At 42.2% G+C, this 24,348-nt stretch overlaps 2 protein-coding genes across 2 annotated transcripts in view; one reads left to right on the forward strand and one right to left on the reverse strand.

Annotated features, from left to right (window-relative positions):
• tmem198aa (transmembrane protein 198aa) overlaps positions 1 to 10,750 on the reverse strand; it is a 31,384-nt gene extending 20,634 nt beyond the window's left edge. The window contains exon 1 of the mRNA XM_017040122.2: positions 9,381 to 10,750. The gene's annotated coding sequence lies outside the window, so the exon portion shown is untranslated. The remainder of the gene's footprint in view (positions 1 to 9,380) is intronic.
• Positions 1 to 23,484, forward strand: part of bin1a (bridging integrator 1a) — a 25,881-nt gene extending 2,397 nt beyond the window's left edge. The window contains exons 2-21 of the mRNA XM_017040104.2: positions 11,855 to 11,955; positions 12,532 to 12,612; positions 12,758 to 12,812; positions 12,896 to 12,990; positions 13,725 to 13,820; positions 13,953 to 14,063; positions 14,157 to 14,249; positions 14,995 to 15,080; positions 15,238 to 15,313; positions 15,434 to 15,489; positions 16,124 to 16,168; positions 17,155 to 17,224; positions 17,815 to 17,937; positions 18,105 to 18,188; positions 19,219 to 19,239; positions 21,485 to 21,859; positions 22,368 to 22,517; positions 22,627 to 22,755; positions 22,841 to 22,942; positions 23,017 to 23,484. Coding sequence (XP_016895593.2) covers positions 11,855 to 11,955; positions 12,532 to 12,612; positions 12,758 to 12,812; positions 12,896 to 12,990; positions 13,725 to 13,820; positions 13,953 to 14,063; positions 14,157 to 14,249; positions 14,995 to 15,080; positions 15,238 to 15,313; positions 15,434 to 15,489; positions 16,124 to 16,168; positions 17,155 to 17,224; positions 17,815 to 17,937; positions 18,105 to 18,188; positions 19,219 to 19,239; positions 21,485 to 21,859; positions 22,368 to 22,517; positions 22,627 to 22,755; positions 22,841 to 22,942; positions 23,017 to 23,118 — 2,051 coding nt within the window. The 3' untranslated portion in view covers positions 23,119 to 23,484. The remainder of the gene's footprint in view (positions 1 to 11,854; positions 11,956 to 12,531; positions 12,613 to 12,757; positions 12,813 to 12,895; positions 12,991 to 13,724; positions 13,821 to 13,952; positions 14,064 to 14,156; positions 14,250 to 14,994; positions 15,081 to 15,237; positions 15,314 to 15,433; positions 15,490 to 16,123; positions 16,169 to 17,154; positions 17,225 to 17,814; positions 17,938 to 18,104; positions 18,189 to 19,218; positions 19,240 to 21,484; positions 21,860 to 22,367; positions 22,518 to 22,626; positions 22,756 to 22,840; positions 22,943 to 23,016) is intronic.
• Positions 23,485 to 24,348: the final 864 nt, after the last annotated feature.

Raw genomic sequence — 24,348 nt, forward strand, 5'->3', positions numbered from 1 at the left:
CAGTGTTAATTGAAATTCCTGCGGGACCTCATGTACTGCATACTTTTATACTGAGTCTGGGTTCAGATGAAACCAGGGCCAGTGTTGTTCCCTGCACCTACTGTAGACATGGATTTAAAGAATGCAATTGTTATATAAACATACCTATTTATTTATATATTTCTATTTGTATAAATATCAACACAGTGAAATATTGCAATATTACACAGACAAATATAGATCCCTGTTCTTAGTTTTTTGTTTTTTCAGTTGATTTTACAGTCAAACATGCTCCCTTCAACTGATTAAACAAAGTTTGTGTACACATGATTATAGCACCCAGAACCATGACCCCTGTGAAAGACTGAAACCTGCTCATTTTGAAATCTGTTGATGTTTTTTTTACGTAAAAACATAAGCTGTATTTAAAAAATGGAGTGCAGTTCCCAGCACTGACCTGTAGGAGCAGCGTAAAAAAAATTTCCCTCATCACTCCTGATGACAGGTTGCATAATCCCTGAGATGTAATAAAAACGGAAGCCAACATGTCAGATTTAATATGTAAATATGACGACTGCTGCTGCTGCTGTTATTGAGTTGGCAGACTGAAATGAAACACCGACGGAACCAAACCGTGAAATCATCAGAGTAACGGCCTCGGAATATTGAAAGACACTTTGAATGGAATTGAATTTTATGCAGAAAAACACAGCACTTTATGATTGTTATATAGTGAGACAACGATGCACCTAAAGGTCAGTGTTCTGTGCAAAGACATTAGGTGCTTGACAGTGGCAGTATGTTACCATAGCAACTGGGCTGTAGATCTAATTATGACGGAATACGGAGCTGATGTCTGAAAAAGTCTGAGCGCGATGACACATCTGTGTCTTCGCTCCAGTCGTGTTGGTGGGAATCACTTAAATGAGACAGCATCAACATCAAGAACGCTCATTATTCCCACTGCACTGAAACATCTCATCTCCAAACTGCAGTGAATCAAACATCTAAACACTTTATCACAGCCTGCATGTCCCCGCCTGCTGACGAACGCAGGAGCTCTGAATCACACAGCTGTAAACGCACGTGATCCTGTGGTTATAATGCGCTCTGCCAGGTCCTGTTTACATGTCGTCGTCGTCGTCGTCGTCTACAGACCCGCCACTGGTCACACAACAGTCGCCGCTGTACTGTAACAACAACCGTCCGAGGCGCTGATGTGCTCTCTGCTGTTCATCTCTGCGGTGAACGAGGCGCAGAGTCCGAGGTCACAGATCAAATCTAAAAACGCTGCTGGCACAGTAACAAGGTTTCTGTTGAATTTTACTGTTCTGCTCCATGTCTGCCTGCGTCTCTGCCCTCAAACTGAATCGAGCGTTCGAGGCCGAGCAGTTCTGTTTCTCCAGCTCCGTGAATGAGCTCAGATAAAACAGGAAGTTCACGTCTCTGCAGAAAGGATGAATGGAGCTGATGTTTCACCTGGTTTGGTAACGTCTGCCCGTCAGTGATACACGGCCGTGCCTTTATCACTGCGTGTGTGTGTGTGTGTGTGTGTGTGTTACTGCTTTTCTTCCTCCATCTACTATAATGAAAGTCAATCTTGTGAGGAAAAAGATAAAGAAAATGTGTTTGTGAACAGTGGAGGAGAGTGTGTGTGTGTCTCTGTGTGTGTGTGTGTGTGTGTGTGTGTGAGAGAGAGAGAGAGCGAGCAAGACCATGAAATTTTCACTTGCCCCATACAGAGTTGTGGCAACTGGTGAGTCCTGGCAGAACGAGGACAAACCACTCTCCAGGGAAGCAAGGAAGGAAGGATGAAAGGATGAAAGGATGAAAAGACCCCCCGAAGTGGAAGGACAGAGTGAAGGAAGGAAATAATTCCTTCAGAAAATCAGAATTAAAATGAAGGAAGAATGGAGAAGAAGAAGGGATTATGGCGAAAAGATAGGAAAGAAACGACAGAGTGAGAAATAAACAAAAACAGAAATGAAGTGAGCAAAGAAGACACAGGAAGATGGAAGTAAACGGCTCAGATCTCACATAAAAAATAAATGATGTGGTTCGAGGCTGTCGTTACAGAGGGAAGCCCTGTGTATCTGTGTCTACGGATCTACGTTACAGCTACGACATCAGGAAACTGCTTCCTGTCACCCTGTGATCTGGAAAACAGTGTGAAGAGTTCTTCAAATTCGTGAGATGAGTGACAATAATGCATGACCCAAACGTCCACGGTCATCAGTGAGTGTCCCCGACATCAACACAGCCAACAAACGAGTGTCACATGATCTACGGCCATGTTTAACATCCGTGTCTTTGTCAGTTTGTCTAATATGTTTACTCTTGGATTACCCCCCCCCCCCCCCCCCCCCCCCCCCTCCCCCACCCCCCATGTTTTACCCCTGGGTCCAGACTAGTCCACTTTCTGCCCCAGAAGTAAGTCTAATGAAGGCTGTGGACAACCAAGTCTGGATAAGTACTCATTAGTCCGACTGACCGGAGAAACCTCTGCGTATATTTGACGTGGTATGTGGTGCCAAAGTGTGGGACGACCATTTGAATAGTATAGATCTGCCACAGAGTGCAGTATTGATTTTTAAATGTATTTCTGTGTACTCTGGTCATTAGAGCCGACAGCCTGTTAAATTAAAGCCATAAGTGCTGCGCACGTGTCCGGTTTGTGCAACGGCGTTTGTGTTTCCACGCTGTGGAACGCAGCGCAGCAGGAGAACGTTGAGCTGAGTGAAGTGAACGATGAGGTGAGAAGCTCCACAGGTTCATGTCATTACTCAGTTCTCCAGTTGGTTACAGTGCTGAGGTTAACGAGATCCAACAAAGAGGATCAGTGACGAGTCGTGAGAGCTGAGCCGCAGAGTCCAGTACTGTACGGCAACTCGCCAGCAGTTCACTACAGTAGTACTGTAGTACTGAATATACACTGACCAAATGGCCGGGGCAGATTTGCAAGGAAGTTTTAAACACTGTAAATGTTATGAGTGTAAACGCATGACTTTCATCTTATATTTACATCAGGAATGAACCAACGTGGGTATTACAATACAGTATTACATTCTTGGAATGAACCAATCCTGATACCAATGTGGGTATTACAATACAGTATTACATTCAAATACTCATACTTGTACTTGATGAACTCATATTGTCATTGCACATCTTGATTTGTTACCGATTGATGAAATGGTGCCACTTATACTGTAAAGCAAGAGAAAGTATTTTTAACTGAAATACATAAATGGTGTAAAAGCTCCGCTCACTTTCTGTTCAGCTGTGTTAGCTACGCAGAAACACTTAAGTACTTTTTGATATTTTCTAGTGACAGTAGTGTCAGTGTTGATGACCTTCATTACAGAAAGAATTGTTTCCTCATGGATTTAAATGTTCTGTTTTTCTGATCGTGAGTGAGTGAGTCGGTATTACAGAAAAAAAAATAAAGTTTCAGAAGAGTTTTTTTTTTTTTTTAGACCAGCGCTGATTTCTAACTCTTTTCATAAAATGTTGTTATTGTTCTGTTCAATATCTTGTGTATATGCAGAGATACACATCAGACGCTCATGCCGTCTGGCTCTCCCTGCCGTGTATCGGTCTGATCGCCCGGTGCTTCATTCGTCTTTCGACAGACTCATATTCCTGGACTTTGAAATGACGTCTCCAACGGAGAGACGGTAATGGACAAGTCATAGCTGTAATCTGTCGACACCTGGGCTCATCACGCTGCCTGTGACAGAGAAACGCTGATCATTCATGTGCATGCGATGTTGACTATCAGTGCGGCTGACGTCACAGTTACTAACAGGATGAGTGTGTTTCCATCAAGGCCATCTGTCACCATGAAACTGTGTGTGTGTGTGTGTGTGTGAGAGAGAGAGAGGGGGGGGGGGGAGAGAGAGAGAGATTGATGCTTGAGAGATCTGCAGGTCACCGAGACATCTCCATAGACTAGTAGCTCAATTGGAGAAAGAGAGAGAGAGAGAGAGAGAGAGAGAGAGAGAGAGAGGTAAATGTGTCGTCGCTCCCATACAAATCAGCCTCCTTCTGAATAAAAACCCAGAGTCCCAGACAGACAAATGACCCAACAGGGCTGCTTCATTGTCCATATCCTGTAGCGGGGGGTGTTATTTATCAGATACGCGAGGGAGAGCAAATGAAACGCATGTACGAGAGATGGACGAGGGCTGATTCGTTCATCTCTGTGCAACGAGGAAATGATGAAACGCAAAAGTGGTTTTATTTATGGAGCCTGCGTGTAATATTTCCAAAATATTTCACAACAAAGGCCTTATTGAAAACATCAAATGAAAAGGAAAAGCCTGGAGTACTTTTTAAGAGTTTTTCAGAAGTGAGACTCAAAATAAAATTTTCAATTTCCACTTTGCTGTGAACCGTGTGTGGGGGGAGAAAAAGAGCTTCGTTTAAAAAGAAAAACACAGGCGGCTCCCTCGTGACTCACACGTCTCACACTGGCAGTGTGCTAGCTTACACTTGATATCTAAATAAAAAGTCAGTTCCACAAATGGATTCCCCACACCTTAGTGTGAAGCATGAATTAAAAATGAAGTCACTTCCCTTTTGATTTCTATAGACTATAAGCTATTCTTCAGTCACGTGGTTGAGTTTATCTTTAACACAATCCCATTAAAAGGGAAACGCATGATGAATTTTTATGAAACTGCCCGATGGACCAGGGCAGAGTAATACCAGGGGCATCACTGAACAGATGGGCCTTCTGTTAGGTACAGAAGATGAGTCCAAACAACCTGTTACATAGTGTTTACGTTAGTCATAGGAACAAAGTACATGTCTGTACTGACCCAAGTACCTTCAGGATGCCTTCATTTTAGAGGGTTTCGAGGTATTTCTTTAGAAATCAGAAGGTACAGGATACACACGTAAAGTCTGACGGACCAGTGATCCAGATCTGTGTGATCAACCCGGACTGGCAACCAGCAATGCAGGACACTTTTTGCCCTTGCTTTCTGTGTAGGCGAACAGGACGTTTAACAAATCACATGTTAAAGGGAACTTGTTTTTGTAAAGATAGCATGTTGTTAGCTTGGAAGTACTTGGAAGAGAGTTGCTAGCTAACCAAGGCAGAGCCGTCAGGATGTCGTTGGGACGACAAACCTGAACCTACATTGAAAACACAGACAGCTGAACGTGCCCACGAGTTAGAAGAGGCAAACAAGTCGCGTTGTGCTACGTTAGTAGGCCGCTAACCCTAAGGCAACGATTAGTTTTACCACTGACACTTGGACAACTGACAACAGTTTTATGTCCACTGACCTTTTTGCACACCAACTTTTTTGTGTAAGTTCCCACAGTGGGGAAAAAACACTGGTCTCCCGTGCAGTGATCTACACTGATGTGTCCCATGTCCATCACAGGCATGCTGGGAAGAGTTTGTTCTGTATCTGTGTGCATGACGCTGAGTGAATGTTGGAGACATTGATCCAACCCTAAGCCCTGGTCGGTGCTTGTGGCCTGAAGGTGAGGTGTCCGTAAAGAGGCTTTCATCAGATTACAGCTCATTCTCTTTCATCGTCTCTCGTTCCAGCATCATTTATCTCACTGCTGCGTTCAACCACTTGGCTCTTCCTCACTCTTTTCCTGCTGCTGAACACTAGGCCTACTATAAGCCACAGTCAGTGAAACATTTGTCTCCAATCCTCCCATGGATACAGTCCTCCTTTTTTTTTTTTTTTTTCAACAAATGTCAATTGAGTAACTGTTCAGTCACTGAATGACTGCACATCCCAGTGAATACCCTGAGTGTCTGAAATGGGAAAAAAAAACCTTCAGTCGTTTCACTAATAAACACTACACCTTCTAGAAACTGCGCTGGTTTTTAAAGTCTTTGCATCAAACCATTTATCAAAAAAAAAAAAAATTAGTCTCAATTTCTTTTACCCCCGGAAAGAAGATTGAAAAGCTCTTGTCTAATTTTAGCAATTTTCCACATTTGGCCATAGAAGTGTGATCGACATCAATAAAATATTCTTAGATAGTTCACCATTCTGAAAAAGAAAACCAAATCCTTTATCTTCGTCTGCTAATTATGTGGTTTTCAGTCCAATCCACGGAATACAAATTCATCCAAACATCAAGAGATGTTTGTCTTTTCCTTCCAGAGATTTCTGTGTAGCATCGCTAATTAATGTTGGCCACTAGTCAAGTCATTTAAAGAGTATTTCTCTCCAGAAATGCTTAATTTACCAGCAATATTTGGCTACGTCATAAATGCATTTGTGTTTTCAGGTCATCGATCGAGTGCATGTTAAAATCCCTAGTTAAGACCAATGGACCAACAATTGTCAATTGTAGTTTATTCTCATATTAAACTCTCCACAGATTTAAAGTCAAAATATTGGGTAGAAATCTTTGGTTTCAGGGAGTCAACGAACAGAGAAAAATAAAAACCCAGCTTTTGTTTCACCACAGACTGGGCTGCAGAGCTGCGTCTGTGATGATTCCAACAAAGGTCCCGAGTCTGTGACACGTACGCAGAGCAGACGCACATGCACAGCCATGCACGTGTCCTCTGTACGCAGCCTTCCCTTCTGTCTTTTCACTCCCTCTGCTCCGTCTCTGCGGACCCAGACTTCAAATGGAGCTCTGTTTGTTGACATGTGTACTGTTAGCACATGTGGTATCGTAACTTTGCAGTACGCATCAGGGACAAAAACAACCTCAGCTCAAATGAAAGGTTAAAAAAAGCCCAGTTCTGACAGCAGGCCACGCATGAAATTCACTCACAACAAACTGAACACGTGCCGTCACATTCTTCACACGTAACTGAATGATAAAAATGATGAATGTTGCAGCATATGTGTCTGCCATAACTGCACTTGGAGAAAATCTTTCTGCTACAAACCATTATGACACACACACACACTGTAACACACTCATAAATGTCACACTGCCAAGGGGGCGCTCACATGCTGGGGAGAGTCTCATGGAGTCAAACCAGCAGTTCTCACTCTTCTCTGTCCTCATTAGGCTGATGGAATACTGACGACTTGGCATTCAGTACATTAGTATATATGGAGTCGCTCGCATCATTAGGACGTGTCCAGACTGAGGACACGGTGATGTGGACATCAAACTGCTCTATATCTGAACAGACGTGTTTGTGTGTGTGATGTTTCTTCTTTTTTTCTTTCAATGGAAACCTGCCAGTGGGAAGGACAAGACTGGTGTCTATTAATGGGATTAGAATTGACTCCCTCCTCTCTCTCTCCGAGGCTGAGGGCCACCCTCTTCTAAAACCCTTTTCTTGATATTTGTCCTCCCTTTTTTATGTCAACTCTTATAATCCTGAATTCAACACGAGCTGCTTTCTTCCGGGTGTTTTGCGCTCCGGTCCTTCAGACCTAATAATTCATCTGCGTCTAACACGTGGCACAAACACTGAGACACACTGCAGACTTCAGAGTCTGAATCCTTTTGGCTGATCTTCACTGCACTTACATAACCCATCTTCAAAGCACCACAGTTAGCAGTGCAACACAGAGCTGCACCAAGCCTGCCCTCGGATACATTTCTCACCTCGTCAGTGCGAGGTTACTAAACGCTGGAGGATGAGGTTTTAATAACCGTAACTAAAGGATTTAACACTTTCTACTGAAAGTCTGTTTATCTGTAGGCTGCCTGAAATAGTTTGCATTTTGGCTGGACTGGTCAGAGAAAATCCCCAAAAGATTTTTTTTTTAACACTCATGCCAGCTGCACAGAAGGAGACAGAATTCTTGACTTCTTCTTCAGACAAAGGCAGAGCACCATGGTGGGTCGCATTCAGGCTTTTGACAGGCATGAGATTGAAACCCATTTATTCATCCTCGATCTATTTCTGCCACTTCTCGGTAGACTTCACTTCTTTACCACATTCTCCTCCGTCTCCAAATCCCTTCAGACGGCTGTACATTGAAAAATTATCATTTTGCTCAGTAACTCTACTCTGGTGGATCTGGTGACAGTAGGAGGCTTGTGACACGCTAAATTAGCATCATGCTAACTGGCACAGGATGAACTGCCGTGATAAGCTGAATAAAAAGTGAAGTCCTGTTGAATCCATTGATACAGTGCAGTCCTCGGTGCTTCAGCTGCAACAGTGGAACAGCAGTGCTGTTGTCTCCTCAGTTTCCTTGTGCACCATCTTCTGTCCTCGGGACAACTGTACACCCCCACCAAAACAGGTCATTATTCCTCAGGAGCCTCGCAGGTCGGGACTGTAATTTGTCTTGTTGAAGGTCTGCTGGGTTTAGGTCTCAGAGAAAAGACTAGACAACAAGGTCTGTTGTTTTGAAGAAGATTGAAAACAAGTGGCCATGACAGTATAACCATGGTCTGTGTAATTGAACGCAGAGCCAATGAGATACTGCACTGTATACACCCCCCCACCACCACCACCACCACCACCACCACCATAAAGATTTTTAATGTATCCCTGCCTGTGGAAATCAGAGACATAAATATTAAAAACTAGAATGGCAGAAGATAACCGCTGTTTCACCCGATGAATGGTTTTGTGCCATTTTAAATGTGAATGAAAAAATTCTCCAACCGCAGAAGTCCAGGAATAAATGGAGCACACAACTTGAGAGCCTTGTATCTTCCAGCACAGACACAAAGGTAGCTTGGTGCGGAGCCAAACATGTGCAGGTTTAACAGGGGATTTGAAAGACAAATACCTCCACAATCAGCTCGGCGGGTTTGCGGTATATAATTATTTTCTCTTTGCTCTGGCAAATGAAACGTGCAATTATGAAGGTGTTTAATGTGCAATTACTGCCCCCAGAGGAAGAGGAGATGGAAAAAGAAAACAGGAAAAAAACTGTAAGACAGAAGATCTGTGTTTTTGTTCTAATGATAATAAAATGTAATCAATTCTTTGGTTGATCTATAGACAGGAAGACAGAAAGACAGATAGACAGAAGGACAGATAGACAGATAGACAGACAGGTAGATGTGTTTACTCCCAGTCTAACGCTGTTGTATACAGAAGTATCACATTCACAGTTTAGTTCCTTAAATTATTAAGTGCCACACCACCCGACTGTCCCTGATCTCAGACCGCTGAGCTGCCGCCGAGTGTTTCCGTCACGTATTAAAGCACCGAATGTTCCGTTAGGAGACAGTTTAAAAACAAAAGAGGGAAAACAATGGAGGGGGACAGCGGTGTGGGTTTTCTACAGTGATGGACATCAGGATGTGGGGAAAGCATTTGGCTTCTAGAAATATTATTCCAGCTTTCGGAATCTGAACTGATGGATGGTGATTTTTAAATGATAACTGCGATTAATTAAAGAAAATGTAATCCATGTCTAAGGAAAGTGTCTTTTTTTTAGGAATCAGTGTGGGGGAAACTAAAAGACAAAAGAAAACTCACTCACCTCAGGGATGTGTTTCCATCCTCGCACTGCAGTCCAAACCCAAAACAAAGAAAAAACAAAACAAATGGAACGGAGACAGGAAACCCCCCACTTGTCCACTGGGTCAGGTTGAAAACGCCAACATTTCGTCTCAATGGACCAGACTGGGTCCAGAGCTGGTGAGCAACTCCAGAGAAAGCCTTTGAAGCGAGAATGAAACAATGCCCAACTCCTCCGCTCTCCTCCTCCGCTTCAGTGTCTCACTTGTGTCTGTTTCCACCTCGTCCAGACAGAAGACGCGCTGTTATTAGGCAGCACCTCATGCAATATTGAACGCAGATAATGGACCCACGGCGACGGGAAATGGAAATGCAGCTTTGCGGTTTTTATTCCATGTTTACATCATGCAGCCAGTAAAGTGCCCCCCCCTCCTCTCCTAGCAGAGCAGTAACGCGCTTCCTTTGTGCTCCCTGTGTCTCCCTCACTCAGCGGGTTAAACCATTCCCGCTGAAAGGGAGGGGGGAGTGGAGTGGAGTGGAGCAGAGCGGTCCATGTGATTATATACGGGAACGAATGGGCTTGGTGACTCGTGGCCAAATGTTGTTATTGTCGGGAATAAAGAAACTGGGAGGAAAGAGAGGCTGAAAAGAGGAGAAAGAAGACGGAAAGACAGAAGGCGACTAGAAGAACGAGTGGTTTGAAGGATGGAGATTAGAGGGAGGGAGGAGTGTGTTTGTTATTATTAACAAAGACTGACTTTAATTGGAAAAAAAACCCCACACAAACAAACATTGAATGACACCCATACATTCATTAATCTGTCATTACTGTGTTTGACATCTTCAGAAACACATCTGTACTGAACAACATTTACTCACATTTAAAAAATTCACACAGATTTCTCCTGTGATCATTCTCACTCCGAGTTATGCAACAAAATCATTTCTCTAAAATACATAATTATTCATGTCGCACTACAGTATGAATCACAAGAGTAGGGTTTCTCTTTTGTCCAGGCTGGTTGACTTCAGGACCTTGGACAGCTCCCAGCCACTGTCAGCCACCTGAGGCTGTAACACTGTTTACTGTACTTTTCTACAACAGTCGCAGTTGCAGTTCGTCACTACATTACAGTAGTTATCATTAATCAATGATATAATACATTAAAATACATCATCTTATGTCACATATTTGTCATGTTTTTTCTCCAGTACTTTTCTGACCTGATCATGGTAGCTGGGTTTCATCACTGGCTTTGCTCGGCTTTTCCATTTGAGATCTTTCCTCCAGTTGTCGGTGTCATATGGAACACTCTTGATTGTTTATGGTGATTGTATGGTCAGTTTTCTGCAAAAATGTGTTCTGCAAAAAAAAATTAATCTTTTGTAATTGTTTTTTTCTTTTGCTATTGCATAACAATTGTCGCAAAAATCAACAATAGCGCTTAGTCACATTTGTTTGGACTGTTTATATTGTTGAAGAGTTTTTGAAAATATATCATTTATTTATATAAAAAAACACGAACAAACCACAACAATGCTTTCAGGCAACAGGCAAGGCCATCGAATTATCCCCTCTGTAGTGTTTCCTACAATATTTAAAGCGGCTCAACAGCGCCATCTGTTGCATGTATAAAGCCTTTCTGTCGCCATAATAATCCCGTTGGTACAGTAGTTGTGTTTAATGTGCATCTAAGAAACCCTATTCTTATTTCCTTCTTTGTTTTCCACCAGCATCGGTGCAGATGTTTGATGATGATGTAATGACATCATTCATGTCACTGCAGTGCTGAGTGTTTTTGTCATGTGATGTCATGTGATGTTTACATGTCACTTTGACAGTTACATAATCCCAACACAGAAAAAGATGGTTATGTTAACCACCATGTCCTTAATAGTGCGCATGCTCATTAAGGACTTTTGACTCTTTGAGGCGTGTATTCTTGTCTATCCTTGTTTTTCTCGTTCCCGATTTGTTTTCATTGTTCGTTATTTAAGACAGTAATTAAAAAAAATTAAAATGGTCTACAGAAATTGAAATAGTTATTGGATCAACAATAGTCTTTTTTCACATCGTTTTAAAAAGAATAAAACATCCTTTTATAAACACTGTGTTTGGTAGAGACCCGGTCTTTATCGTTGAGGTTCCATTCTCCTCTACGTAGAGCAGCAGCAGCAGCAGCAGGAGCAGCAGCAGGAGCAGCAGCATCAGGGTCTGTGCCTTTAAGAGCATCTCCTCTCAGCATCCTCCTCCTCTGTCACGGACGCGCACACAGCGGCTCAATTTTACTGAAATACAGCTTAGCCCTCTGCGCTCACGTTATTGCACGGCTTCACCTCAGCCTCACATGGTCACATTTATCCACATTTATGTTGTAGCTTAGACTTTGATGATTCGACTCTGACCGTTGCCTTAGAGCCGTCCACCCGCTCTTTGTTGTTTAATATTATTATCATTCCCTTCCTTGCTTCCTTTCCGCATCAATCCAAAGACAGATTTACGCAGCAAGATGGCTGAGCTGAATTTGGGGAAGGGGCTGACCGCGGGGAAAGTGGCCAGCAATGTCCAGAAGAAACTGACCAGAGCGCAGGAGAAGGTAAGAGGAATTTCCTTTACGCGTTAATGTGAGTGGCAAACGATGGTTCAGGCCCAGTGGCTGAGGCACCAGTGCCGCATCCTCCAGCTTTAGGCGCAGTGTCGCGTCACGGCGATATTACAATGATTAAACCCGAGGGGATGAGTGGGATTTGGGGATGGGGCCGTGCTCTAGAATTGCACCCATCCTTCAGTCAATGTCAAGCAGCGGGCACATGCATGTAGCAGTTGGAGCTGCCGCTGCCGTACTGTACAGGCCTGCGGTCTACAACAGACCTGATCACTGACGAGTCTTTGACAAAGATGGTCGTTGTCGTGCTGTCAGTTTGTTTTAATTTTTCACAGCACTTAGAAGTGTTAATATGAAGCAGCAGTGGAGAAATAAATCCCCATGTAGCTCTATTCAAAAGGGGGGTGGGGATGCTGGTGGTCTCTGCGTTTATGTTGTGACCCTTTTTAAATGTCAGGGGGCGCTGCTCTTCCATTACAGCCCAGTGAAGTGTGTGTCTGATTTTTTTGGTTGTTTCCTCCTTGTAATGCTGCCAATGCTATGGGTTTTTTTTTTCTTGTCTGTCAGGTTCTTCAGAAGCTCGGAAAGGCTGATGAGACCAAAGATGTTGCTTTTGAGGAAGGAGTTATCAACTTCAATAAACAATATGTGAGTGAAACACGACGAACCCAGGCTTTGAAATCACTGTTACTGCACACATCTGGAACTGGTTTCAATTTCCTGCAACTGCAACTGAACTTCCAGCTTCCTCCGTATTTGACTCCAGCTCTGATGTGTTATATTTCACCTGCAGACCGAGGGAAGCAAACTTCAGAGGGACCTGAGGGCATACCTGGAGGCAGTGAAAGGTGAAGATCCACACGTGGACATAACACTGTCTGAACTGTTGAGCTCCATTCATTCATAACTGCTTCTGTTTGCTCCTTCTAAGCCATGCACGAGTCCTCCAAGAACCTGCAGGAATGTCTGGGTGACATGTATGAGCCGGAATGGTACGGGAAGAATGACGTGGACTCCATATTAGAGGTCAGACACACTTCCTGATTCCATTAAAAACTTGTCGATTGGAAACAAAAGTGAGGGATATTTAGGATAAGAGTTTTGAATCTCTAAGAAAACTTGTCGATTTAGGATAAGAGTTTTGAATCTCTAACACCGAAAAATTTAAATTTTGTTCTTCAAAGTAAGGACCAAAAATGATTTTTTTCCACCAAATGATCAAAAACTTATACGACCTATAGTCCGGAAAATACAGTAATCAATTTTATTCCCTGTGTTTACTGTAAATACAACGAAACATAAAGACCTGGATGAACGGAGAAAACTACAAATTATTTATTTTATTTAAAATGTATTTGGATATATATTTATATTTTTGTGTGTTTGTGTGTGTTTTTGCACAGATTGATTGACTGTCTTGTTAGTATGACGGTGTGTATCTCCATAATTTGCCCTCTAATCAATTGGGTTTAACGACTGAGCGTGGTTAAAAGGATGGGCATTAAATTTTAAGTCTTGTCTGAACTGGGAGGATTTACTGAATAATTCTCTGCTAACCTTTTTATCCTGAAACTGGTTTGGGATTAATAGTTCTCGTCCGATGATAACATGGATTATTAAACTGTGAAAAGAAGATGTAAGTTTATTGGTGATGTAGCTCCAAAACCGTCAGCACGGACCTCACGGCTGAGCAAATGGAACTGAATCGATGCCGGGATGAAGGTCCTCCTATGGTCCTCATGCATCCTTCTCTGCTGCAGGACTCTGATGTACTCTGGACAGATTACCACCAGAAGCTGGTCGATCACGCTCTCATCTCCATGGACACTTACCTCGGACAATTCCCTGATATTAAGGTAGGATGTGTAGGATTGAGTGTCCATCGATCACATGTAGCCTTAAGCCTCCGAAAAAGATCCTAATGATAATTAAAAAAAAAAAAAACAACGACCTTAATCAACACTTTATTTCTTCGGATGTGTTGGTAGGCACGTATAGCCAAGAGGGACAGAAAGCTGGTGGATTATGACAGTGCCAGGCACAACTACGCCACGACGCACAAGGTCAAGAAAAAGGATGGGGCCATTAAAATTACAAAGGTAAAATACATTTTAAAAAAGTATAAATAAATAGAAACTATTTCACTCATACTTTCATATGTACCATAATGTATTTATTTTCTGCACCTGCAGCCCACGTCTCTTTTGGAGAGAGCCGCACCAGGCTGGGCTCAGGGGATTCTGTCTGCCCACAGTGTTGCCCAGAGCAGTCTGTCCAGGAGCCAGGTATGAAATTATACTCTCCTAAATCCTGCAAAAAGATCAGGTGGCTGCCAATATTTAAATGAATACACAAGGAGCTCTATGTTCTTTGTATTTTTTCAGTGTTTATTTCTGTCTCATGGGTTATATATACACTAGATTACATTGTTTAAATTTGAAGAAATTGTTTTTTCTTAGGCCATAATAACAATTAGAACACTGTGTAGTTTCTTCAACACTGGCCAATGGTGAAGAAGCAGCTCATTGGTTCGTTTCTAATCTAACAGGAGTTTTTTTTTTTTTTTTTTGTCCCACTCCATCCCTGGTGACACCTTAACTGGCTCAAAATATACTGTGATATCATGTGACTCCATTCACCCAAGCACCTGCAAATTGGCTCATCAGCAGTCAAATACAGAGCTATACTGCGACCAAGTGGCCGGAGTTGTGAAGTGCAACCTGCTTTTTTTATCAGTGATGGTTTAACTGCAGCAGCCAAAATACTTTTCTTAGAACAGTGACGTCATCATTTGCATCACTTTTACCATGATTGAGGATATGGGAGTGAGGGATGGATGGATGGATGGGTGGATGGATGGATGGATGGATGGATGGATGGACAGACATACCATAGAGCAGAGGATGAGCAAATCCAACACTTCCAGTTCAGATGAGATCTTCTGAAAAATATTGAGGCACTGCTCTCTTCTCTCAAGCCAAGTGTAAAAGACGGTGTTTGTTTGTTTGTTTGTTTGTTTGTTTGTTTTAGGCTGAGGAGGAGTTGGAGAGAGCACAGAAGGTGTTCGAGGAGATTAATATTGACCTGCAGGAAGAGTTGCCCTCTCTCTGGAACAGGTGTGTGTTTGATTTTTTTTTTCTTGATGGATGGATGTTGCGATTGCATTTCACTTACATCTGTGCCACTTTTCTCCTGCACAGGATATTGAGCTAAGTCAAGCATGTAACACAGTCAATATTCCCTCTCTTTCTCTGCTGCTTTTTCTGTCTCCAGTCGTGTCGGATTTTATGTCAGCACCTTCCAGAGTTTGGCCGGATTTGAGGAGAAGTTTCACAAGGAAATTAGTCGGGTGAGCGGCCTTGATAACACATTGACACACATCATCAGATGGAACATGTTGACAACTCAGATCGGCGGCTAAGTTCATTAGCATTGATCTGCTCACACCTTCCTTCTCCGTCCTCCGCAGTTGGATCAGGACTTGTATGATGTCTTAGTGAAACTGGAGCAGTCAGACACGACCAGGTTAGTGTGAACATCTGTCACTCAGATACGCAGTATAACAAAATGCATTAACTGAATCCTTGAAATGGTTTTAGAGCACAGAGCATCATGAATTCATGACTGAAGTCCTTCAGGTCCTTCAGTCCAGAGAAGAAAATAGAAAATTGATTTGAATGCTGTCTTTTATTCTGCAAAAGTATCTAAAAATCCCTCAACAGTTGACTGGTGTTTATATAAATCTAATTAGACTGATAGTAAAAAAATATTTTTGTAAATTTATTTTGAATCTAATTAGACTGACAGTCAGTAAAAAAATATTTTTGTAAATTTATTTTATCTTGCAAAAAGTTAAACATTGAACTCTGTATGAGACAATGTGTGCAAAAAATTAAAGCTTTTTTCGTAACTGGTTTAAATATAAGAATATATTTTTCTCAGTGGCCATATTAGGGTCTCATTAGGGTCTTATTAAAAAATAAACTCTGATTCAGAGGTGCTACTAAAACCAGTGCAGCATTTTTTTCTATTTGTTTTTTCAGTTTACCCACAAATCTCTAAAATACATAAAAAACTCTATTTAATGTCTGTATTTTTTCAAACACAAATCATGACATGCATTAACCTGCGGCCATCCCTAAATCCCTCACCCTTGCAGAAAGTCAGATAACCGTGGCGTCGCGACATCAGGACCGAGTAGGAGGTAACGACAGCCTTGTGTGGTAACCGTGGTAACAGCCACTGTCTGTCTGTGTGTCCAGCTGTCCTGATGTCAGTTAGTCTAGGAAAGCTTGAAATGTTTCGTGGACAGAAATAATTCCTGGTTGTGAAAGTGAAAGCGCAGATACCTGGGCTGTCAAACTGTCCAACTTGGGGGGCGGGGGACAGAGGGAGGTCTGTGTGTCCACAAAGCTGCAGATGATAAGGGGACAAACAGAACTGACCTAAAAGCAGCAGAAGATGAGACTGTTGCAACTGGTAGATCGAAGTCAGACTTCACGTATTCACATATTTTTTTCAAAAACTCAGGTATAGTAATCTGGCTACATTTCTGAATCTAAAAAACTATTTAAATACTTTAATACTTTAATACTTTAATACTATTTTCTTGTATTTTTGGTTGACATTTTCAGTGAAGTATTTCTGTTGACTGAGTGACTAAAAACATGTAGTCGTCATCCATAACAACAGTTTTCACCGGAGGTTCTCATGATGCTGAAGTTTTCTTAAAAATATATTTTTTAAAAATATTCATACAGTATATGTTCACATATATTTGGACAATGGCCAGTCAGTCACTTTGACAGCCATATATGGGCACCATGGTGCTCCCAGCAGCCCTGAGCTGCAGCTTTGTTTTGGTCTCTTTGCTCATCTGCAGCTCTGTCTCTGTGTCCCGGCTGTAGGACAGTCAACGCCTGTGAGGTTCTGCAGGAGGGACAGACTTGGCCTGTTTGCATGGGATGGGAGGAATGAGAGGCTCACTTCCTGTGCATGACGGCTCTTGCGATGACAATGTTTCACTCGTCACTCTGAACAGCATGCCTTGTAACTTTTCTCCTGTCATCTTTCAGCTCTCAGCCGCTCCCTCTAACCCACAGTTCACTTCTCTCCTCTCTAACCTTTTCAATCACCTGGTTACTTCTCTCTGTGACTGTTCCCACTCTGTCACGCTCTTGTCCACTTTAGTGACAAAGAACCGTCAAACCACACTCTCAGGCCAGGAGGACCGCCACCGATTCCTAAATCTCCATCCAAGGTACACACACCTGTTGTTGTGGTCAGTGATTTTGTTTATGTCTCTAGAAAACAGGGGATTAATACGGAGCGATTACAGTTGGTACGATAAGGTTATTATGAGAAACCTCCAGACTGATTTGTACGTCCTCCTCAGGTTGTTTCCTTATCACTTTTCATCACCTCTTAAAATAGAAATCCTCCAGAATGTGACCTCTGACCCAAACCATTAAAATAAGAATCATCGTGAACGAATCAAAGATCGAAAAAGAAAAGTTTACTAGACCATTAAAGTACAATATTGGCATAAGGTTACATTTGCCCATTCCAATACATACTAAAGCTAATTATATGAGTCAAACATTAAAACATTCTTAAATTTCACGTGTCAAACTCAAGGCCTGTGGGCCAAATCCGGTCCACCACATCGTTTTGTGTGGCCCTCCAGAGCTGAACATGGTTATTGACATTGCACTGGTGAAATTGTGTTAAAACCAGATGTTCTGCAACAGGCTGCCCCCTGGAGGAATGTCTGCCCCTTGAGTGACACCTCCAGTGCTGTATTTGATTTTTTCACTGATCCAAATCCAACGCTGTGTTTTTCTGTCCCAGTTAAAGCCAGCAGTGCCTCCTCCACCCAAGGTGACCCCGTCTAAAGAGATGAAAACAGAAAACATTATCAACTTGTTCGACGCTGCAGCCGCTCCAGATATCAGTGTCACGTCTCCTACAGAGGTCAGTGACGTATCTGCCAACTGGCCCTTTCTTTTTTTTTTATTTTGTACAGGTTAGAATCACTTTTTTTTTTTTTTGTGAATTCCACTCTACTCTGTTCCAACTGGTGGTGTTTCCCACGTCATACACTTGTCCAATGAGTCCTCCTACTGTATTCCTGTTGTCAGTTTGACGGTCTTGCAGTGACAAACCTGCTGGACATGGATCTGGACTCTTTCAGTGCAGCAACCAAAGCCTCCACAGTGACACAGGTGGTCAAGTCATGGCATGAATATACAGTAGCAGAGGGAGTCCGAGCCAAGACATGCCAAGCTCTACAAGGGTTTGATGTTCAACTCAGAGGACATTAAAGTTGAATTAATGGTTTTTAAGAAAAAAAAAAACGTATTATTGTTTCCATCAGGCTCCAGTATCAACACACTGCTTAAACAGATGGCTCTGTGTCTCTTCAGCCAATAATCTGTTGCCGTGCAGATTCAGTACTCTTGCAGAGTTTGGCACAGTTTGGGGGGCGCGGGGGGGGTTCCTCGCTCGGCTTCTCTCTACTCTCCTGAACCTTGGGTTGATGTGAGCATGATGATGATGAGCCTCTGCTGACTTATTCCTTTTGCTACAGTGAGAATTTACAGAACACGAATGGCATGAAGTCCTGCTCAGCTCTGACTCTTTTCTTTTTTCCTAAGACCGAGACTCACAGTGGTGAATTATAACCCTGAAGACTGTGGCATATTAATCCTGTTGCTTTGGAGAAGCTGTTTTCAGGTCTGCTGGTCATCCACAGGATATGCCTGAGAAATGGTATACGACCTGTGAGGGTTAAAGTAGACCTAGAGTGGTAGGAACTCCAGGTTTCCTCGGCAATTTCATTTAATTCATTTGATTTTTTTAAAGAATAATTTATCTTGTTTGTTTTAGTTTTTTATTTATTTTTTTTACATTTTATTTTGTAAGTTGTAAATTATATTTTCATTTTTTAATGGCAGGAGTGTCCACACTGTTTTAGGTTAGGCTAAAGTATTTACCCATATTAACTGACTTTCTTTTTATTATTATTATTTTAAGAATATTTTCATACCTAAAGTTTTAACATCTGCACTTCTTACCTGAACAGTTAGTGCTTGTTCTACTGTTTGCAAACACTCTTGCTATGGACCTGTGGGTCAGGAGCATGAGATCTGCACTGGAAATGTAAAAAAAAAAAAACTGAATGAAACAGACATAAAGAGAAAAAACTCCATGTTAAATTCTGCACTTCATCCTTTTGCTTCCTGTTCTCCACAGCCGGCAAACTGGGATTCATGGGTAAGATTTTTCCACTCAGTTTGAACCGATTGTTAAATGTAAGCGTTCCAACACTATCATTATGATCATCATCGTTATCGTTCTTTTTTGTCTGTAGCATCGTATTTGTGACCGTGTGCATGTGACCTTATCTTTCAACGCCTGCTCCTGTACACGTTCTGCTCCTCATCGAGTGTTGTTGTTGTTGTTGTGTTTTTATGTGAGCTGTCGATATTCACATGCCAACTGATTCATTTGTGATATGAATTACAGTAAAATTTTAAACACATACCCAGAGTGATTCCACCGCGACAGTCGATTTACACAGACACTGCCGGAACAAGGTTTTAGTTTCACAGAAGCAACTCTGGCTTAAATTACCGTCTCAAAGCCCAGCATGCATTTGCGGAGGTTTCAACTTCAGATCAGACACGACCGGTTTCATCAAACCAGTCACTGAGTGTGTTGAGGACTGTAGTTTAACTCTTGGTTCATTCTAGAAGCCACAGTCAAGACGCACAGAACAGACTAAAATACATCACGTGTTGTTGTTTGTCTTTCTGTTTGAGCATGTTGAACATGTTTCATATTCAGAATTTCTGTTCTTTTTTTCAATTAATCATTATCAGTCGACAATTTTCTAGACTAGGATCAGTAATATTTAATCTGAATTTTTATTCATTAAACAGTGATTGTGATTATCCGTGCTTCATCCGCAGCTTCCCTGTGATTAATCGGATTGAAATTCCACTCAATTGACAGCTCTCGTTTTCATATGATTTCATTTTGCTTTTAAATGTTTTCGTGTCTTGTTTCACTTCAAAAAATATTGTATGACTCATAAAAACCTAAAAATTGTCAATTCAGTTTCAAATTGATATTTGTTTTATGACGTGCAGCATCTCGATGCCGTTTAACCTCCAGTTGTGTCTAATGATTTGTAACTGAATTGATGTTTCTTTTTTTTTTTTTTCATTTTCCCTTTCATTCCCTGTTGTGATCACATGTCACTGACATGTCATGACACACAGGGAACTCCTGTGCTCTGAAAGTTGAGTGAAGTTGCCCAGATTTGCAGTGGATTGGTTATTAGAAGTGAGACGGACGGGTTAGTTTGAGCAACTTCACGGTGTCTTTCTGGCAACTTGGCATTCTGGTTATTCAGTTTTTGTTTTGTTTGCTGTAAGAGAGTTGTGTCTCGGAGAGCGTGAGAACTTTGAGGCGGAGCAGTGATGGCTCCAGAAGGGACGACACTTCTTCTCTTACACGGCTTCCTTCCTCTTTTCTGCATCTGAACATAACCTTGGAAACCTTAGACCATGCTTGCTGAGTGAACACAGAAGATCCAACATCATCTTCTGATGGGAAAATCTTCATTTTGTTTCTCGCCACTGTAGTTGTCATTCCTTTTGGATTTATTTTGAACTCCTACGATTTCTAACCTTCATCAAACCTCTTTGGACATTTGATGATGATGATGATGATGATGATGGCCCACTAACGCCTGCTGCAGAGCCGCTCCCATTACTTTATGAAGCTTTTACTCATCCATATGATTCTAGTCAAGATGTTTTATACACTTCAAATTATACCTTCAAGGCAAAAACAACAAAACACAACAACAATTTTGAACATTTCACCTGTAGCACTGGTGACATATTAGGGCATAAATAAATCCAGACCATAAAGATCATTCACGATTGGTTAAAAAAGTATTGATTTTTAAACTTGCTTGTGTTGAGCCAATAAAATTAGTTCTTTTGCATTATAATTTAAATGAATGACCTTTGACCTTTTAATATCATTTGCATGGTTTCTTACCCAATTACATATCTCTCCAATATACCTTTGTGCACTCTAACCCCCCCCCCCCAAACTGTCCTTTTCCTCTCCCTCAGTAGTATTAGCGCTCATTATTCCCAAAGATGATTTCTGACCAGTCCGACTTTCATCATTTAACAGAACCCTAAAAATAAATATCTGTTTTGACCTCTACCTGACCCTTGCCCCTCAGACTGAGGATGAAAATGTCCAGGAAGAGGAAACCAACGAGCACTATGACCCCATAGCAGCAGCCACGGAGGGCTGGGGCGATGACGGCTCGCTGCCCCTCCACTATGACCCCCAACTGTCCTTGTCCTCTCCCTCAGTAGTATTAGAGCTCATTATTCCCAAAGATGATTTCTGACCAGTCCGACTTTCATCATTTAACAGAACCCTAAAAATAAATATCTGTTTTGACCTCTACCTGACCCTTGCCCCTCAGACTGAGGATGAAAATGTCCAGGAAGAGGAAACCAACGAGCACTATGACCCCATAGCAGCAGCCACGGAGGGCTGGGGCGATGACGGCTCGCTGCCTCTCCACTATGACCCCATAGCAGCCGCCAGTGAGGGCTGGGGGGACGACGGATCCCTGCCAGTTCACCAAGACCCAGTGGCTGCGGTTCAGGAGGAAGGGGGAGATGATGGGAGCCAGCCAGTTCATCCTGAACCTGTGGCTGAGGCTCAGGCCGACTGGGCTGAGGATGAGAGCCCACCGGCCACTGCTGTGGAAACACCTCCAGCTGAAGCTTCAGCTGAGACCCCCGAGGAAGAACCCACCCCAGCTGCTGAAGAGGTGGATAATGAAGAGGGTCAGGTAACCAAGGAGAGAACAAAAAATGGAGAGATGCATCTAGACAAAAAAATGGTGGATGCATCGGCTCTTGACAGTAAAGCTTGAAATAGAAATGAAAAGAAGAGTTAAGAGATGGAGAGATGTAGGATGGATGCATCAGAGATGCATCGACCGCAGGGCGAAGTGGAAATGAACAGGGTGTTCAGAGAGAGGAAAGAATAGAGACATCTGCTTCTCAGCGTGCATAATTAACCACAATTACTGCTAATCACAAGTCTGGGCACATAATAATCTGTGCAGGAGCTTTGTATCAATGGCAGCTGTGCTGTACTGTCTGATCCTGCTGCTGTTCCACACATGACTTCATTAACTATGACTCTGCTGTTTTAACGCACCACTGCTTGTCTCTTTTGTCCGTCCTTGTCTCTCTCTCTTCTTAGTCCTTTTTGAGGGGGGTTTCTGCTGCCCTATTTATGTCTCGTACCAAAGTAACTCTGACTTCAGATTCTGTAATTGTCTCTTCTCCCAGAATGAATCTGCAGAAGCTGCTGAGGCAGAAGCACCAGTGGAAGAAGAAGAAGAAGAAGAAGAAGAAGAAGAAGAGCAAAAAACAGTAGAAGAAGAAGCCCCGGCAGCAGCAGCAGCAGCTGTGGAAGTAGAAGAAAAAGAAGAAGAAAATGTAAAGGGCAAAATAATGACAAATACTGAATGATTTTAAACTAAAGTTAAAGCGAAATATTTTTTTCTAAATGCGTATAATAATTGTCGATTTTTCTTTTATAATTTAGACGCCTGCAGCAGCAGCAGCAGCAGCAGCAGCAGCAGCAGCAGCAGCAGCAGCAGTAGTAGTGTCACCATCAGAGCCATCAGAAGCCACGTCAGAGTCTGCAGAAATGCCCCCTAGTTTCTTGTTCAAGGTAAAAAAAATCAATAATAACAGTTGTTGAAAACGCTGCTGGTTTTTGGTCCAGGTTCGTGTCATTTGTTGGATGTATCATCCAGGTCCAGGTGATGCACGATTATGCCGCCAACGACACCGACGAACTGGAGATGAAGGTCGGAGACGTGGTGCTAGTGATTACCTTCGACAACCCCGATGAACAGGTAAGGACAGAATCATACACGTGGACAGAGACGGTGTCCGACTGATCTGATCACTGTGTGTCAATGTGCGGCAGGATGACGGCTGGCTGATGGGAGTCAAGCTGGAGGACTGGCAGCAGAACAAGGAAAACGCCACAAAAGGAGTATTCCCGGAAAACTTCACCCAGAGGCTGTGAACGAGATGGAGCAGATGTCATTCCGGCGGCTTTCTTTCTGTGTCTCCCTTCCTTTCGCCTCTGTCCTTCATATACCCCCCCCCCACTCTGAACTGTATCCTTACTAGGACTTTGGCCATAGGAGCAGAGCTGTCCCGGCCCTCGCAAAAATCATGCATTTGTAAGGTCTGCTGCACTCTGCTCAGAGCAGATCTTGCAATTTCTATGGATTTCTGCCGACATCTTTGAATTTCAGATCCACGTAGTCACAGCGGCGTTGGCAGTTGCTGTGTTGTTCCTAAATACAAGAAGGGTTTGACCGCCCACAGGTGTGGTCCAGTGACGGGCTACCGCTCCAATCACATCACCATCTTTTATTTTTCGTCATGTCTCAGTTGTAACAACAAAAAGAAGATTTTTATTGAGGAACAACTCTGTTCTTCTGGTTTAATGGCATAAGGTACAGAGAGAAATTGTTTTAGGCAAAGCCAATGTAGCAGAGTATCCCTTACAAACACATAGATAGATATAAGCATGAGGGGAAAATAATGACTGAAGCAGGGCACACACTAAGAAGATAGAGAGAAGATTTATCCTGATACTCACTCAAATAAACACCACCGATCAGGCAGAAGTGCTTTAAGCCATCGAGCAAATAGATTTTTTTTATTCTTGGATCTCTGGTTGTTAATAGTTACTGTAGATTATAAGGTGATTTAAATGAGAGCGAAGCTCCTGAAATCCTAATATATATATATACTGTACTAAAGTAAACTAAACTAAACTAAAACTTTGCAGATGAAGAATTTGAAGAATTTGGTCGTTTCTTACCACATAGTGTTGTTTCTCCAAAGTCTAAACACCCGAGGACACGAGACCTTTTACTTTAACATGCTAAAAATATTATTGCAAGAGCTATGCAACATGAATTTGTTCCTAGAGTCTGTCAGAGATGATGAGTTAATAAGCGTCAGAGCCAGTGGTAAATCTATACATTATTTGGTCACTGAGAGTCTGACCTTTAAAAAAAATTAAGTCAAATAGAATTTTTTTTTCTATTTTTAATCTTTTTTCTATAATTAACAGACAGCAGTGCTATGTGGTGAATATTGCCAGATATTTCTTTCCTTTCAGGTGCTTTAAGCTGCAGGATTTCATCTTAAAATACTACGACATACTAGTAATAATATTTAGAAGAAATACTACGCTCACTACCCAACAAAGCAGAACTGAGTGTTGAAACGTTTCCTT

The sequence above is a fragment of the Cynoglossus semilaevis genome, chromosome 16, assembly GCF_000523025.1.
Source record: "Cynoglossus semilaevis isolate Cse_v1.0 chromosome 16, Cse_v1.0, whole genome shotgun sequence".
NCBI lineage: Eukaryota > Metazoa > Chordata > Actinopteri > Pleuronectiformes > Cynoglossidae > Cynoglossus > Cynoglossus semilaevis.